General features: G+C 42.4%; 1 protein-coding gene across 1 annotated transcript in view; it reads right to left on the bottom strand.

Annotated features, from left to right (window-relative positions):
• AGBL1 (ATP/GTP binding protein like 1) overlaps positions 1 to 15,803 on the bottom strand; it is a 306,575-nt gene that overhangs the window by 232,266 nt on the left and 58,506 nt on the right. Inside the window, exon 5 of the mRNA XM_027884984.1 lies at positions 15,058 to 15,151. Within this exon, the coding sequence (XP_027740785.1) occupies positions 15,058 to 15,151 (94 nt within the window). The remainder of the gene's footprint in view (positions 1 to 15,057; positions 15,152 to 15,803) is intronic.

Raw genomic sequence — 15,803 nt, 5'->3', positions numbered from 1 at the left:
AGCTGTTGTACACAGATGTGCTTCTGGTGTAATGCTGAAGGAAAGGGAATAAAAATCACACGCTCCTTCTACTGGATACTTCAAGTCCAGTGTCCAGCATGTGTCAGTTCCAAGGTTCAGTTCAAAGCCTTCAACGTAGCATCTTCCAAACTTCCCTGCCTGCCCTGGAGCCTGTTAGGTTAAAATCAGTGAAAAGGTATAGCCTTCCAGCCTCTTTCATCTCTGCCTCCCAGAAAGAAGAGTGACTCCAGGCTTATCCTCCAGGCATCCTTACAACTATCCTACTTTCTCCTGTGTACAAAAAATACAGAAGGCGAGACAGCTGTAGCCTAAAAAGTCAACCTATTCTTTACAGCTCTAAATTAAATTAGCTTCAAAGGAGTAACAAAGAAGAACAAGGTATATGAAATACACTCAAATCCTTGCCAAAAAAAGTGCCCAGGCATTTCTTACAGCACAGTGCAGAGCTGGCACTGACTCCTCAGACAGAAGCTATACCTCAGAAGATTATGTCAGCTCCCTCTCTAAGGTCAGATGTCACCAATATGGCTGAGGCAGGCTGTGACAGCTTGTCATTCATGTCAAGATGAAGGGGCTGGAAGGATCAAAATCAGACAGAATTCTTAAACAATTCATCACCCAGGCAGTTCCAGGCTGACAGTGTGAGAATCCGGCTCTCCCACCCAAGGGAAACATGTAGGGGAACTGGGAAAGGGGCTGAATGCTATCCTTGATTGATTAAGAGGAGTGGTGAGGACACTCATCGAGGCCACATCTGCTAACAAGCACTAGCAGAGCCCTACAGATCATCTCTTATGCAGTCAAAGTGTGTCAGTGAATGAGGTTAAATCCCCTTTCTTTCTGCAGGCAGCTGTCTTCCACTCCCAATCCAGTTACTACTCAGTTCAAAAAGAGCCTGGTGGTCTCTTGGCTCACTCCTTCGCTGTCATTTTTTTTGTAGCTCATCAGTTCTCCATTCCCAGCAACTTTTGCTCTGGAGACCACAGGATTGACATGAACATTGTGCTCACTGGGGAGCACGTAATCCAAGCATGAGGGAAGAGACCCAACCCCATTTTGTTCAACCTCAAACTTTTCTGAATGCTACATACACCCAGAGTAAGGGCAGGGAGAGGGACACAACACACATACCCTGCACTTAGGGCACGATGAAGTCAAATGGCACCTCTTGGTGACATACCAGGGAACCTGGGCTCAAATCTCAGCAGGGCAACTGTGACTTCTTTCATTAAGAGAAATTGAACTGCAGGTACTTTGCCATTGGGGAGTCTCTGATGGTGAACTATAAAGGGAAGGTTGAGCTTGGAGGTACCCAGGAGTTTATGATGCCACAAAACAACCCTGCACATATACCACATTGCTTGCAAACCTCTGCAAGATTTTTATTTTATGGATACCATCAATTACTGGCAGTGAAATACTTAAGGGTAGCTTCTGTTACTGACAGTCCAGGCAGTGAGGTATCTAACATGTCACTGCTTGTGCCCAGAGCTATTTGAGAGCATAAAAGGGAGGCTGGTTTCAAAGTAATCAAGGCTAAGAGCTGTAGTTCTCCTTGACTACTGGTTAGTGCAAACCACCTCTAAGGCGGCAGCAATCTCAGGGTACAACATCTTTAAAAAGCACTTTGTAATGAAAGGTGCTCTTGAGCTGTAAAGCAGCAGTGTTTGAAACAGCCACCTTTTCTGCAGGGCTGCTGCGACGGATGGAAAACCTGAGCTTTCATTGCAGCCATTCCTGCAGCTTCTCTGCTTAGGCTTTTGAGGATTGCTTTGTTTGAGGTTTTTGTTTGGTTTGTCTTTCTAACCAAAGAAACAAACATCTTTCAGAGAAGCTAATTTAAAAAATGTGCACAATAGAAGAAACTTGAAAAGAACATGATTTATGAAGCTGAAGGATGGAGAAAGCACCATCTTCCTTGATCTCTTCCAAGAAAGAAGGCTGACTTGTATGTCAGACTTTTCTTTAAGCAAAAGTCAGATGTTTCAGACTAAAACAAGGAATGACTTATATTGAATACAAGATGAAAAACTGTGTTTGATCTTTTTAATCTAATGCTACTGTTTCCATATTACAAGGCTTAGAAATAGATCCATCAGTTTGTGTTTATATTGCACTTCACTTTCCCCCTGGTCCTATTCAGATGAAGCACATCCATAAAGTCCAGCCAAAGAAACTCAAAGTTTAAAATCTCTAGGGAAGATGTTTGTTTGTTGTTTGGTGGGGTGTTTTTTGGCTTGTTTTGTTTTGTTTTTTAATATGCCAGAGCAAGAAGCTGTTTCATGCAAGCATAGCTGCTGGAATTGTTCTGTCTGTGCTGCGTGACAAGGTGCAACTTGGGTGGCTGTGAACTGGGAATAATGTCACAGCATAACCCTCCAGCCCCACTCAGCTCTGCTCTTGGTGAGTGGGCAGCTGCAGCCTGTGGTACCAAGGCCACAGTTTGAATGCGGGAGCAGCTCCTTGCACATCAGTTGCAGCTCTGACACCAGTGTTACACCCACATCTGCAGCAGGGAGCAAGTGCAAAAAGATGTCAGCTCAATTAATCTTCTGGCATGCGACACATTATCAATCCCCATGTGCTTCCCAAGGAGGTAAACATCATTTCCCTTGTTATGCACACAGGTCAGGCAGTTTCTATATATTACTCTCACCTAAATCCCAAAGGATGGTGTTCAGAGTTAGAGCTACCTGAAAAGCTCATATGCAAGTTGAATTTCAACAAAATATACAGAAGAAAATATGCAGAATCTGTCACCATTTTTTTTTCCCTGGTTTCTTCCTATTCCCACTTTTCAACCTTTTTAATGATTGTGTTCCTTCAATACATACATACATAGCCTTTCAGTAGGGAATTTAGTGTGAATTGGTCATTTTACAGTTTGTTGGTCCTAACTGATGCTGCCAAACAGGAATATGCTTAGAAATACTGGGGTATTCATTTGTATGCCATATGTGCACACAATACTGAGCTTAATTGGTACTATTAAATCAATCTCAAATTGAGAGCAACGCATAAACATGCTTGAGAAACACAAAGCAACATTCTCTTACAGATTCACAATAGGCATCTTGATCTGAACTTAAAAGGCATTTTTATGTCTAAACGTGCAGGTAGCACTCAGCAGGATTGTTCAAAGCTCCTTTGTATACTAAGGTCAGAACTGCCTTTTAATGGTACAAGTTAATCCATTAACCTGCTGAGAGGTTTTCTGTTATGGTTACATTCCCTTTCATCTTCATACATCGAAATATCTCTGAAAATCTGGACATTCTTTCAGAAAACAGGTCTCACCTAACTCCCTTCAGTCGATAGCAATAGCCTAGTTTTAATCTTTTATGCTAAATAAATGCCCATTTTACCCACCACATATTTTTGAAACGGAGGGTTGCAAAACACATGTAGAATGGTGTTAGAAAGGTATAGTAGTGACTTGTTTTGCCACAGGAAAACATAGTAAGCACAAAGGCTTTTGGAAAATAAATGTTTCAATTGCAGAGCAGGGAGAAAAGCTTATAATTTTTTCTGGGATTTTCAATAAAGGTTTAGCAGGAAAAAGCCATCTTGCTCTTCAATTCGCTCTGCAATTCTGGGGTTTCTGTCTTGCTGGTCAGGTGAGGGGGGAATGGGGATACTGCTGCATTGTGTAATGTATACTGAGATACATCTCTGCAGGAAAAAGAGACAAGGTGTGGAAAGCAGACAGCTTTCACACTACCCTGCAGCAGCTTTCTGGACATAAGACCTCCAGGCTGCCATAGGGAAGGCAACAGAGTCATCTGAGGATGCGTGATCAGGTTCACACAAAATGAGATAGATGCTGCACAGGAGGATGCATCTTCTGCGGAAGCTGTCCCTGCAAGCAGGCTGAACCACCACCTCCAACAGTGGCAGAGGCACCACCATCCCAACACCTGCTGTGAACGCGTCATTGTCCTGTCCTCATAGCCACAGCTCAGGCAGAAGTAGGATATCTTAGTGTAGGAAAGGAAACCCGCAGACTGCAGGTCAGAGATGAGGCTCTCTGCAGCCACAGTACATCAAGATATCTAGCATTTCAAAGAACAACAGCATATATGAGACAGAAATGGGAATGGCATAGGCAGAGTCCTGAGAAAGAATGAGATGTTTATTTATTTCATTAGATATGCACAAGAGTCAGAGAAATCAGTTTATGTGCTAGATCACCCATGTCGCCTTCAACACAGCACTTTACTGAGCTGGTGCCTGAGGTTCAACATGTAGGATGCGTTGTCAGGATGGGTAGGAAGACTGCAATGCCAGGGGAAACCAAAACACAGCCTTAGTTTTCATCCCCACATCTACAAGCAAGGGGATTTGAGAGCAGGTAGGACACACCAGCCTCAATTGCAACACAGGTCACTACACCACCATGGAGAGTGTAAGGCTGGTTGTAAAGAAGCATCTGGCTGTTGTGGCTGATCCAGCCAGCCACAGACTTATGAATTTGTTCAGTTGCTCATGTATAATTCCTTATTAAGCAATAATCTGGTCCCATCTTAGTGCTGGTGCCTGTTCTTCAAAACATTTAGCCAGAGGATTTAAAATGAAGCAAAAGTCAGTAAATGTCACAATGCAACAAATACTGGGTCAAATTCTCTTGTTATTTGCTGTTTGAAAGCTGCAATGTCACACTGGCATAACTGCAGGGGCTTTTTGAAGCAGTAATTTGCAGAAGCTTAAGTAATAAAAGTTAGGGGTTTGTTTTCCTCTCTCCTTCCATTGGAAAGCTTCCATCTGATATATTCAAGCCAAATTCTGGGATCTGAAAACAGACAATATCAAAGCCAAGGCTGGTAGAACTTCAGCTGTATATACAGGACTGAAGTGATAGGGATAAATAATTAAGACACAGTAAAAATTCTGAGCATTACTTGGATGGTTCTTCCACGTGCCTGTGTTTTTTTTCTGCACAGTAAAATCTGGAAGGTGGGGAAAGCTGGAATAACCACAAACATGTAAGTGTGATTTAAAACAACAACGAAAAATAAGGAGGAAATTAAGCTTTTGAGTAGACAGTGAGAACTGTTGTGCCATTGCAATGTATGCCCTATGGTCCACACAACATCCAGACTGTATCCCTTTAAGACAGGAGTGGAAAAAAACACATGGAGTAAATGTGCCAAAGATATGGGATGGTTCTCTCTTTTGTGCTCTTCAATAATCTGGCTTTTGCTGAGCCTGACAGTAAAAACTCTGTCTCAGAGGCATGACCTTTCCAAGGTTTATACTTCTGGGGAAGTTTCCATTCCCCAGCCCAGAGCTGCAGCCATACTGGGAATTGGCAGCCCTGTTCTTCCTCACCAGTCACTTCCTCAAGTTTTCAGGTTCTCTCCTTCACGTTCCAAACCCTGTCTCCAAACACATCCCACAACAGCTCAACTCTGGGTTTATTTACAGGTTTTACTGGCATTGCTGCCATTCCAAGTGTTGCACTGCAGATAAAGAGATCAACAAGAGTCCTGCCAGTGTTAGTGAGCCAGAGCCCCGTGCAGCAGAGCCTTGTGGCACTGCTGTTACAAAACCTCCTCTCCCTAAAAACTCAGTTCACCTGCACTTGGTAAATACTCCAGTATTTACTTTATCTTTTATTCTCTATAATCAGTGTTTGATAACTACTCAAAAGAGCCAGAAAGACTGTGAAGACTTTGGAGATCTCTCTCTCTCCCACTGGAACTTAGTCTCTTGTGTTGCCTCTGTATCTCTAAAACCAGCTACCCTGCTGCTGCTACAGCTGGTGTGGCTCCAACAGCGCTATCAGGACAGGGAATCCTACTGCAGAAAGGCTGTTGCTAAGGGCTTTGACACTGTGTCATTTAACTCTGCTCAGGGCAGGTCTAATCACTGCTGTGCTTTAAAATCACTGATAGTTCTAGAGACTGGCTTACACTCCACCTGCCAGAATTGCCAGCACTGGTGGAGCTGGAGAAAAGCCTCAGCAACCACAGGAAATTCTTAGGGCTGCTTTCCTTGTAGGGACAGCATGACACAAAGGGCTGATGTAGAAGCTCTGCACTACTGTTTCCTTTCATTGTTTTTTTTCCAAATTTTCCTTGTCTCCTTTTGGACCAAAAGCTTTTGTCAGGAGGATTTTACAGCTGCTTTCTGTCCCCTTCATAAGGGCAACAGGCTTCTGGGTGGGAGGAGAAATGGCAATAAACCAAGTGAAAGGCAAAGGAGAAGAGATTCCTGGGCTCTCACACATGCTGACACTCAAGTGAGTACCCTCAGCTTTATCTGCTCACTCTCTGGCCTCTATCAGAGATTCACGTCATTACCCAACTCAATGATTTCTTGAGGGGGGATTCTTTCATTGTCTCCTTGACACAGGGGAAACAAATGCAGGCAAACAGGCAGGTTGGGTACCTGTTCATCACCTCTCCAAGTGAACTCAGATAGATTGGGTTAGAAATACCTTTCTGCCAGTCCTCCAGGGCTGCGGGGCTGATGCTTTCTGAAAGCCTTGGCACTTAACATCCACCTCAAACATGTTTACAAGGTCACGTAACTGTGTTGCTCAATCCTCTCCTCACTCTGCTGGCTCCACATTCACTCCACAGGCCACTTCAAATGCATCCTGCCTGAGCATAAAACCTCTCACAAATTCACTTCTCATTTCTCTTCCCTGTCTCATTTCCCTTCCTGTCTATCTTTGTCATTACTGAATGCCTCAGACAACTGACTGTACCCTCACTAACCTTACGAAGCTAAGGAATATGAGAAATGTAAGGATTTAAGTGTATGCACTGAGCACATGAAAAGTCTGATCTCAGGTGACTTGCCCACAGTAACACACCACATCTCACATTAGCACTTCAGGCATGAGAGATCTTTTGTCTCCTGCCATTAGATTTTTTGCCTTCTTTCCTTTTACAACCCCACCACTACTGGTGCAAAACTTCTCTCTGTACCTCCAGATCAGAAGCAGCTTACACACCCCTCATCTCACAAATAACCCTCTAACTTCCAAAAGTCATGCCAAACCCTTGATTTCTTCCTAGATTATGAAATATTTTGTAATCCCTCTTGCTCTATTTTCATTCTTTTTTTTTTAAATTTGATTAATTCCACTCTGTTCTTCCCATGCTGCATTTAGTCTTGACCTTACCTTCTATGGGGGACTATCATACCCAGATGCAAAAAAAAAAGTATTGATATTAAGAATTCATTTAATTCTGGGAAATGGAGATGAAACTGATGTATGAAATCAAGTCACACCTCCCATTTGGATGGGACTGACAGAAGTTTCCATGGCTATTTGGGATATACCCTTTGGAAAGGTTCTGAAAGGCAGTGACATTGCAATGCAGTGAGGCACTGAGTGTTAGCTTTAATCTAGAACAAAGACCAAGAGTGAGACAGATACAGCAACATGAATAATACTCCCAGACTGGATAATATGTCCTAAGATGCTTGGGTAGCCCACAGTGGAGGCCCTGCTGCAAACCTTAGCAGTTGTTAGCACAATGAGGTAGATTAACGCTCAGGCAGAGAGAATCTCCCCCCCAACAAACTCAAGAGCTGTCTGCAGTATAGACATACCCAAAGGCATCCTGTGAGGTCAGCCATGAACTGCATCTGCCATAGCCACTGGGTGTGAAAAGTCAAGAACTTGAGAACAGCAGCGACTTGCCCTCATGCCATCTTTCCAAATATAACCTGCTAGCTCACCAAAGGGGAAGAAATAATGGGCAGGCAAAGAAAGGCCTTCAGTTGAAAGCATTGTTTCTCTTTCAAACCGTGATCTGAAAGAGATGTAAAATATAGGCTGTACCTAAAAGAAAAAAATCAAACATCTCTTTCAAAATAATAGTCTTACTAAATGAGTTCCTCCCTTCCCATGACATACCAAGTTAAGCTTAGAAGTGGATTTCTCTTTGTATAACGCTCATTCACCAGTTTTTTTGTGCCACATAGGCAGGTGCATCTGCGGTAAAACTTGCCATACCAAAGGCTACCAAGAGATGGCACCAGAATTTCTGTGTGCCACATGTTTGTCCAGACCTCTGGAACAACGTTGGGGGATGGTATTCCTCTCTGCCTCATCAATTCTTCATCTATTTTCAAATCTAACCTCAAAACATCTCTTTTTCCCTTGCCTCTACCTCTTAATTTTCCAATTTCTCCCATCTATTGCTATTAACAGTACAATGCCAGTAAAATGTAATTCTGAAATGCAACTCTATTTGTTCTGCAAAGCAGCACTGAGATACCATCAGTCTGAAATGAGATTTTGTAACTTATTATTAATATTAGAACAGGTCATTCTTTGAGAGAAACCACATAGACCGTAAAAAGAACAGAAGAGAAGGAATTGCATGAAACTGGGACACCTTTGGCTCCAAGATAATTTCTTCTATTACAATGGCTCATTGCATTAGATTTGCACAGTAGGGTTTATTTACCTATCTTAACGATGCAACCATCCCTGCTTCAAGTTATCTGAGATTTTAGTCAAGTTGAAGAGACACTTTATGTAAAAAAATTTTCCAGACAACCCTCTTTCTTCTGTTGCTGGCATCAGCTCGTTCGGGATGTTATTTACCAGATCTATTTAGCAGGAATTCTAGGATAAATCCTATGAAGATCAAGCCAGATGAAAACCATGTCATTTAGCTGTGACATAGCTCAACAGAAATATTTTGGCCCTTCATGTGAATTTTCTACAGGGATCAAGTGAACTAAATAGTGTCTGCTTATTCTCAAAGCATTGATTAATTCTGACCACATTCCAATAGAATCATGTCTTACTTTCCAATTAAATATCCAGACTGCTCAACATGATTAATGGCAAAACACAGACTAACAAGAGGAATTAAGAATGATTTACTTTTGATCATCTATCAGGAGCCATTGCCAAGTAAACAAAGGCATAAAGATGTATATGGAGCGTTCCTCAAGAAGAACCCACCACAGCAGCTTCTATAACAGGTTTCAGAGGAACTAATCACCATGTCAGTACATTGAATTTCTTCTCTTTCTCAAAACACTCTCTGGCAATGGCCAGATATGCCACATATTCCGTTTGAGGGGAGGGCAGCTGAAAGTTTAGCCCAGTCCAGGGGATGGCATTGCAGTAAACATACATGGTGGTCTACTAGCAAGAAGTTATCCAGGATTAAGGATAGGGAAAATCTAATTCCCCGCTCTGGGGTTTGGAGCACATTTGTGTTTGGATCTCTTCCATGTGCCTCTCCATCATTCTTAACAGAAGAGATAACTCTAGTGTTCAGGTCAACCCCACTACACGTCTCCTCTCTCTGTCTAAACCAGACATAGCCCACTGTCGTTCTGGTTTCTTCTGTCAGTTTTAAGGTCACAGGAGACCACTTGTACAAGCATTTGTTGATGTGGCACCCTGGTCACTTTTCAACACTATAGGCTCAACACTTTGATTTTATCTTGCATCAAAAGCACCAGTTTCAAGATGAGAAAAGAGAATCTCAGTTGTATGCAAAAATGTGTTCTAAAAAAGCAGAGTAATACACGTAATCCTTTGTTCCAAGCCTAATTTGAAGCTATATACACAGCCTCTTAACCTATATTTTGAGAATTTTCAGGGTCTTTGTATTCTCCTTGGTCAATCTGGCATAATACCTGATTAAATATGGCTTTTAGCTTTAGAGGTCCTCTCCTGATGACCCTGACATTCCTCTCTTCATTTGCATGAGCTCAGCTTTCTGTACTACAGTAAAAAATATTCCTTTCAGCTCACTCTGTGACCGAAGTTTGTGATACAGGAATCACCTCATGACCATAGCAACAATGCCATCATTATTCTTGTATGTTTCAGATTCACAAGTTACTCCCCACCTCAAATCACCCCTGAGCACTTATCAGCAAAAAAAAAAAAAAAAAAATGCACAGGTTATGGTATTCTCCTTCCTCCTGGGTTTTGAGCCCTGACACCAGCTGGAGAGGACTCCATTTTCCAAGTCTCTCTCAGCAACCATCTACCTGACCCAGCCTTAAATGTCCATCATGCTGCTTCCAAGTTGCCCACTCCAGACTCATCCTCCACAGAGAGAAATAAACATTTTTAGGATACTTCTAGTTTCTGGAGGCAAACACTTGCCACAGGTGAAGAGAATTTTCTTCTTTTTCCCTTTAGTATGTGAGGAATCCAGATATCCACCTCAGGTGAAATAGAGTTACACTGAAGGATTTCCTCCCTTTAATGAAAAGGGAGATTATCAGCAAGCCTCTGAGGAGCTGGGACTATCCAATAAGCACCAAACACAGGAAGAATTGTGATCAAATGTCAGAAGTGGTTAATGCTGGACACGAGCAAAGGCAGATAATTTCTGCATATCACATTTTCTAGTGAATTAATTTGGCGCCATTCCCAGACCTTTTTTATTCACTTTCCACTTTTAATTAAGTAGTCAAACTTTACTGGAACAGCCCAGTGTAGAAAGCCAAGTCTTGTGAATACGCACAGAAAGAGTTTTTATTTCTGACAAATACTTCCTCTTGTTGCAATCTCTCATACAAGGTTTATGCGAACACTTACCATGAGCCACCCTGCTCAGTATGATAAATAGATGTACTCATAGAGCTTTGAGAAATAAAGACATTTTAAAAGACTCTCCAAATTGCTTTAATAAAACTGCCCACCAATCTTTTAACACCAGAAAAAGGAAACACAATGGAGGGAACGACTCAGACACTAGTCATCCCACCATTTGCCATTTTCTAAAGCACAAGCCTTCCTCACATGAAACGAGAATAAAATCTGGTTCTTTATTTTCATCCACTTTGATACTTTATCTTCAACTTGAGGAGTCCTAGAAGAGCCTGCACAACATGTAGGCACAAACACATAGCCTCCAAAAGGCATTGGTGAGCACACCTAATACTTGACAACCTCGAGACAGTCATACAGAAGAGACCCAGATCCTGGTTGACTAGAGAACAAACATTGGCCTCTGTCACATTCCACATCCCACAACACATCCAAATATCTCTCAGAACAAGTAAGTTGGGAAAACAAGCAACAGTGTTGAAAGGGACGCTGGAAAGTAGGAGAAGGGTAGACGCTATGGAGCAAATGAGGAGTAATTAAGATGAAAGGTGAAAAGAGCAGTGACCATTGCATTGTGTGGGGCATCAGAGATGCTACATTAGAGAAGGTGTTGATGGAGTGAAGATTTGAGCGTCCCACACACATTCATATCAGATATCCCAGCCACTGACATAAACAGAGCTGAGAGAAACAGAACATCATCTGGTTTTATTTTAAACTGTCCCTGTAAAAGGTATCAGAAAACTTTTCCCGCAGCACAGCATCATGAGAGATGGGCAAGACAGCCTTGAGTCTCTGAATCACTTGGAATTCATGGCAGTTAACTCAAGAGATCTCTACACCTCAGAGAGTTTTGTGTGTTTTCCATGTAGCTTTTACCTCAGATATAGGTAGTTCTGGAAAGATCTACAGTTATGGCACCAGCAACTCAAAGACCTCAAATGCCTAACTAAAGCCCATAAAGTCCATGAGTCACAGTCCCAGGGGAATCAGAGACACTTGGCATGCACCCAGAGAAGGTCAATTGGAGCATGGGGAGACTATTTCTAAATACCCCAGAGCTTTGCCACTGGGGAAAATAAATAGAACTATGTATCTAGTTTCCACATCTTAGCTGGCTAAATAAATAGCTCTCACAGGGCACTCTCCAGGGCAGATTCTTAAAGTGACCTTGGTCCTGCTGCTGCCCAGGACAGGGGAACACGAGTGTACCCACAAGAGAAGTGGTGCATTTGCAATGCTGCATTCCTGGCAGCTGATCAGACAGCAAGAGTAATCTCAGCTCCCACAGTTGCCAGCTGTTCCTTCCCAGCAAAAAGGCAAACTATGGTGGCACATAGTTATGGAGAGAAGGTATCAAGAGCAAATAGAAAGGGAGTCTCAGAGGACTTCTGGGACAACACTGGAGTTTTCCTCTGTAGGCAGGTTATAGGCTAGCATTCTCTACAAGTTCCATACTGATACCAAAAAAAGAAGCAGACGTTTTTGTGAGCAACTAACTACACCAAAATACCTCACTCCAGATTTCAGCACAGCCACAGCAACTACGAGAAGATCTGCACCAGTGTCAGACTGCCAGGAGCACACACTGGGCTAGACAAAGCACATGACTCTTTTTATTCTTTCTTCTAGTCTCAGAAAACCCACCTATAATCTCCCTACCCCAGTCACTGCACAAATTTATAGCTAGAGCAACTCAAAACATAGAAGGACAATTTCACATGTACCTACCTCAATTTTCTGATGAACTGTAAAGATGCTTGGGATTTTCATGCCATAGCTACCCGAGGCACTTGCTAATACTGGGAAAGAAGATCTGTAGCTCACCTTACAGTCTGTACTTCTAATCTCAGGACCTAAATTCTTATCTACATCCCTTGGAGCGACTTTCCCCAGTGAGAGGAGTGCTCTCAAATGAACTGCAAGCGAGAACAATTTCTACCGAATAGTAAGAAATTGGGGTTGTGAACGGGGTTTCAAGTGTGAATTAAAACAAAACAGGTGTGTGTTGTTCTTCTGATGTGAAACAGACTGTCTCCACTGTGCCACTGACCTTCTCAGGTGCCCCTAGTTATGAAATAAAAGGCTCAGCTCTGAGCCTTGATCAGGCCAGCTGAGTGGCCACCAGGCTGCAGCTGATTTGTGGTTCTTGTTCATTAGACCAAGTGTAGGTGGGAGCCAAATCACCTTTTCCTGTGAACGAGGTCCCAGAAAGATTTTATGGTACAATTTCACACTCATACAAATATGTTTTAAGAAGAGCACAAATATTTTAGGAAATAAAAAGAGAATTAGGAAACTGAGCTAGCAATGAGGAAGCTAAAGTAGACAGCAATTAATGTATAAGATACCTTTTTTCAAAGGGAAAATAAAAGCTTTTCAGTGATAAATATAAAGGCTTATTAGCAATAAAGCTGAGGTTTTATTGAGAACAATTTTGAGTTTGTTTTTCTGGTATCTGTGTCTGTGTCCCAAATGGAAAAAAAGTCCACAGAAGAGTTCAAAAAATTCTTGTACATCAGATAAAAGGAAGAAAAAAGCTAAATATTGCATATTGACAACCCAGAATCATTGAAATCAAAAGTGGCAAGTTTCTCTGAAGGCTATTTCTTTCTCTTTCTTCTTAGAAGTGAGTATTCTAGATCACTTTAAAGCCTACATTGCAGCAACCCTCATCACTCACTGCATTTCCAAATGAATTTCAGCAAAAAGCCAGGCTAGAAATGTGTGACAGATACCAAGTTTTCCACTTTCTCCAGAGGAAACAGCAAGTGGGAAAAAAGCACTTCTGCACAAAATTCATTTTAAAAACCTTTATGTAGCAAGTCCCATTGCTTAACAGAGAACTGATGCAGGCAAAAGTCCTATTACACATAGATCCTGACCTATAAGGCTACCACAGAAGAAAAACTAACACTATTCTAATCACAACCAACTCTTCCATAGGAAGGAAATCAGGGAATTGAGGGAAATTTGCTTAGTTAAGCACAGGGTTGGACCCATCAATCACTTTTTGTTGCCTCAGAAGTCAAGCCCAGCTCTGGGTCTAACATGTTCTGCGCACCCCTGATATACACAAAGCAGTTCTCCAGGCTCCCTAAATTTTATAGTTATAACATGAGGTCTTAGGGGAATGTTGAAGGAGGCTCAGATATCCTAGAAATAATACTGTAGCAATAATCTTCTTTGAGTTCCTCTCTGTAGGAAACGTCTTGGTATCACACTTTTGGACAGACCACGTAGAGGAGTCTGAGGTACTCTAAGAGAGAACTGAAGTTGTGAAGCAGTTCCAGGTACTTAGGACTGTACTAAAAAGCCAAAAGCACAAGCAAAAAGTGAGTTGGCTCCCAACAACAAGTCAGCTGCAATTCAAATTCCTTCTTATGCAATATATTGTGTAATTGGTGATACTGGGAGAACTGGTATCAGTCTTTGATGGTAACATCAGGATGGACATTATTTTCTGCCACCATCATCCAGAATGACTGGCCTACATTTCAACCACAACTAAACAAGTAGTGGCCAAACTGCTGTGCCATGCCTGTCCATCCTTCTCACCTACACCCCATGCTCAGCCTGGAACTGCTTCCTCGGTGGTCACCAGCCCTGGACCCCACCCATGTCAGTCCCTGCAGAAGCCAAAGCCATCTGAATGTTGCCATGTCCTTGCTGAGATGTGCATGAGGAAGTAGAGACCGTTCTCCATAAAACCACTGCATGTCTCAGCAGGAGAACTGGCAGGTTCTGTATTGCTTAAGCAAATGGGATTGTGTGGGCACAGCTCACAGCAGTGAATTCTTCCTCCTGTTTTCAAAGAGCAGGTCACAGAAACGTGTCTTTCTGTGGTGTTTTCCACATCACAAAGTTTGCCTTGAAAGGCATCTGAGAAAGTGGTTAGAATGGACAACTTGAGGACTAACATTTGGCATTAAGATGGGGATATAAAATGGACTTGCTGTCTTCAGAAAAGAACTATTTGAAATATGTGGGATGGGCTTAAAACCAGACGCAGATTAATACTAGTAAGAACTGTCATACTTCAAAAATATCACGATGACTTGCAGATCATCGTGACTGTCTGCAAAAGGAGGATGAGGCAGTACTGCCATGATTCCACTGCACTTGCCCGCAAGGCTGGCGGTGGCAGGAGGTTCTTGATAAGGGGTAAGTGGGAGCAGTTTGTCTGCTACCAGCACAAGCTTCTCAAAACCCAGTAGTGGCTGGGGAACAAAGGAAGATACCTTGCAATCAAACTGCCATCCCTGTATAGGGTACACTACAAATAAATGGCCACCAGCATGAATCATATGATGAATCACGGCATTAATGTGTCCTTCAGGGAACTATTTCTGCCTCCTAAAAAACCCTGCAGATTTAAAGTGAGTGGAAACCGCATACATTTCTGATTTCTCTGCCTCTTCAAGTGGAACCAAAATTTTATTTCTTGCTGTCCTGGAAAGATGAGTTCCCTTGGGGCTACTGCCTACCTGACTGTCCTGACGTGTCTCTTGCTGTAGGGAGTGATGACTTTGAAAAGCAGCTCCATGGCTCCATTGATGCCAAGCATAGTTCCTGTGGTAACTAAGGCAATAAAAGAAAAAAGCAGTCAGCTCTGAAGCAGGCAGTCTGTAATGTGTTTTAGAGGAGATGTGGGGAAGGGAGTAGCTGCCCCTAAGGCTATGAGCTCTCTGGGCTCCCATCTGGACTCCACAGGTCACCTCACAAAGACAGAAAGTGAAGCACAAAGCTGTCTGTGGACACAGCCAGAGCCAAGATCAGGTGCAAAAGCAGTGCTGCAGCTCCTGCAGTTCTTTCCCAAGTTCCCCAAATCCCCTTTTCCTGTAGATATTGTAATTGTACTCTCCAGAGAACAAATCATAATTAAATAAAGTCTTCTCCCAGAAAAATTACAAATTCATCCCACATTTTCTACATGCAACTCCATGAGGACAGTTCATTTCATAGGGTCTTGGAGGGTAGAGTTTTCTTTCTGTGCTATTATTTAGCAGGATGGAAGTGAGTTTTGGGGGCAGGGGTGCTTCTGAATGCAGCTTTATTTGATCTAGGTCAATTTTCCCTTTAATCCTTCACTTGTTAACACACTAGAAACTTTCATAGATAAATTTTACAATCAATTCCAAAAACGCCTGATGCATAAACTAGGTGTGTAGCAAGATTTCCTCACTATGAGACAGCATCTCTGTGTAATGAAGGGACAAAAACAGCCCTGAAA

Source organism: Empidonax traillii, unplaced genomic scaffold (genome assembly GCF_003031625.1).
Source record: "Empidonax traillii isolate 1590-97213 ecotype Southwest subspecies unplaced genomic scaffold, ASM303162v1 scaffold158:size1480230, whole genome shotgun sequence".
In the NCBI taxonomy this organism is placed as follows: Eukaryota; Metazoa; Chordata; class Aves; order Passeriformes; family Tyrannidae; genus Empidonax; species Empidonax traillii.
This window is presented reverse-complemented; position numbering and strand designations above follow the sequence as displayed.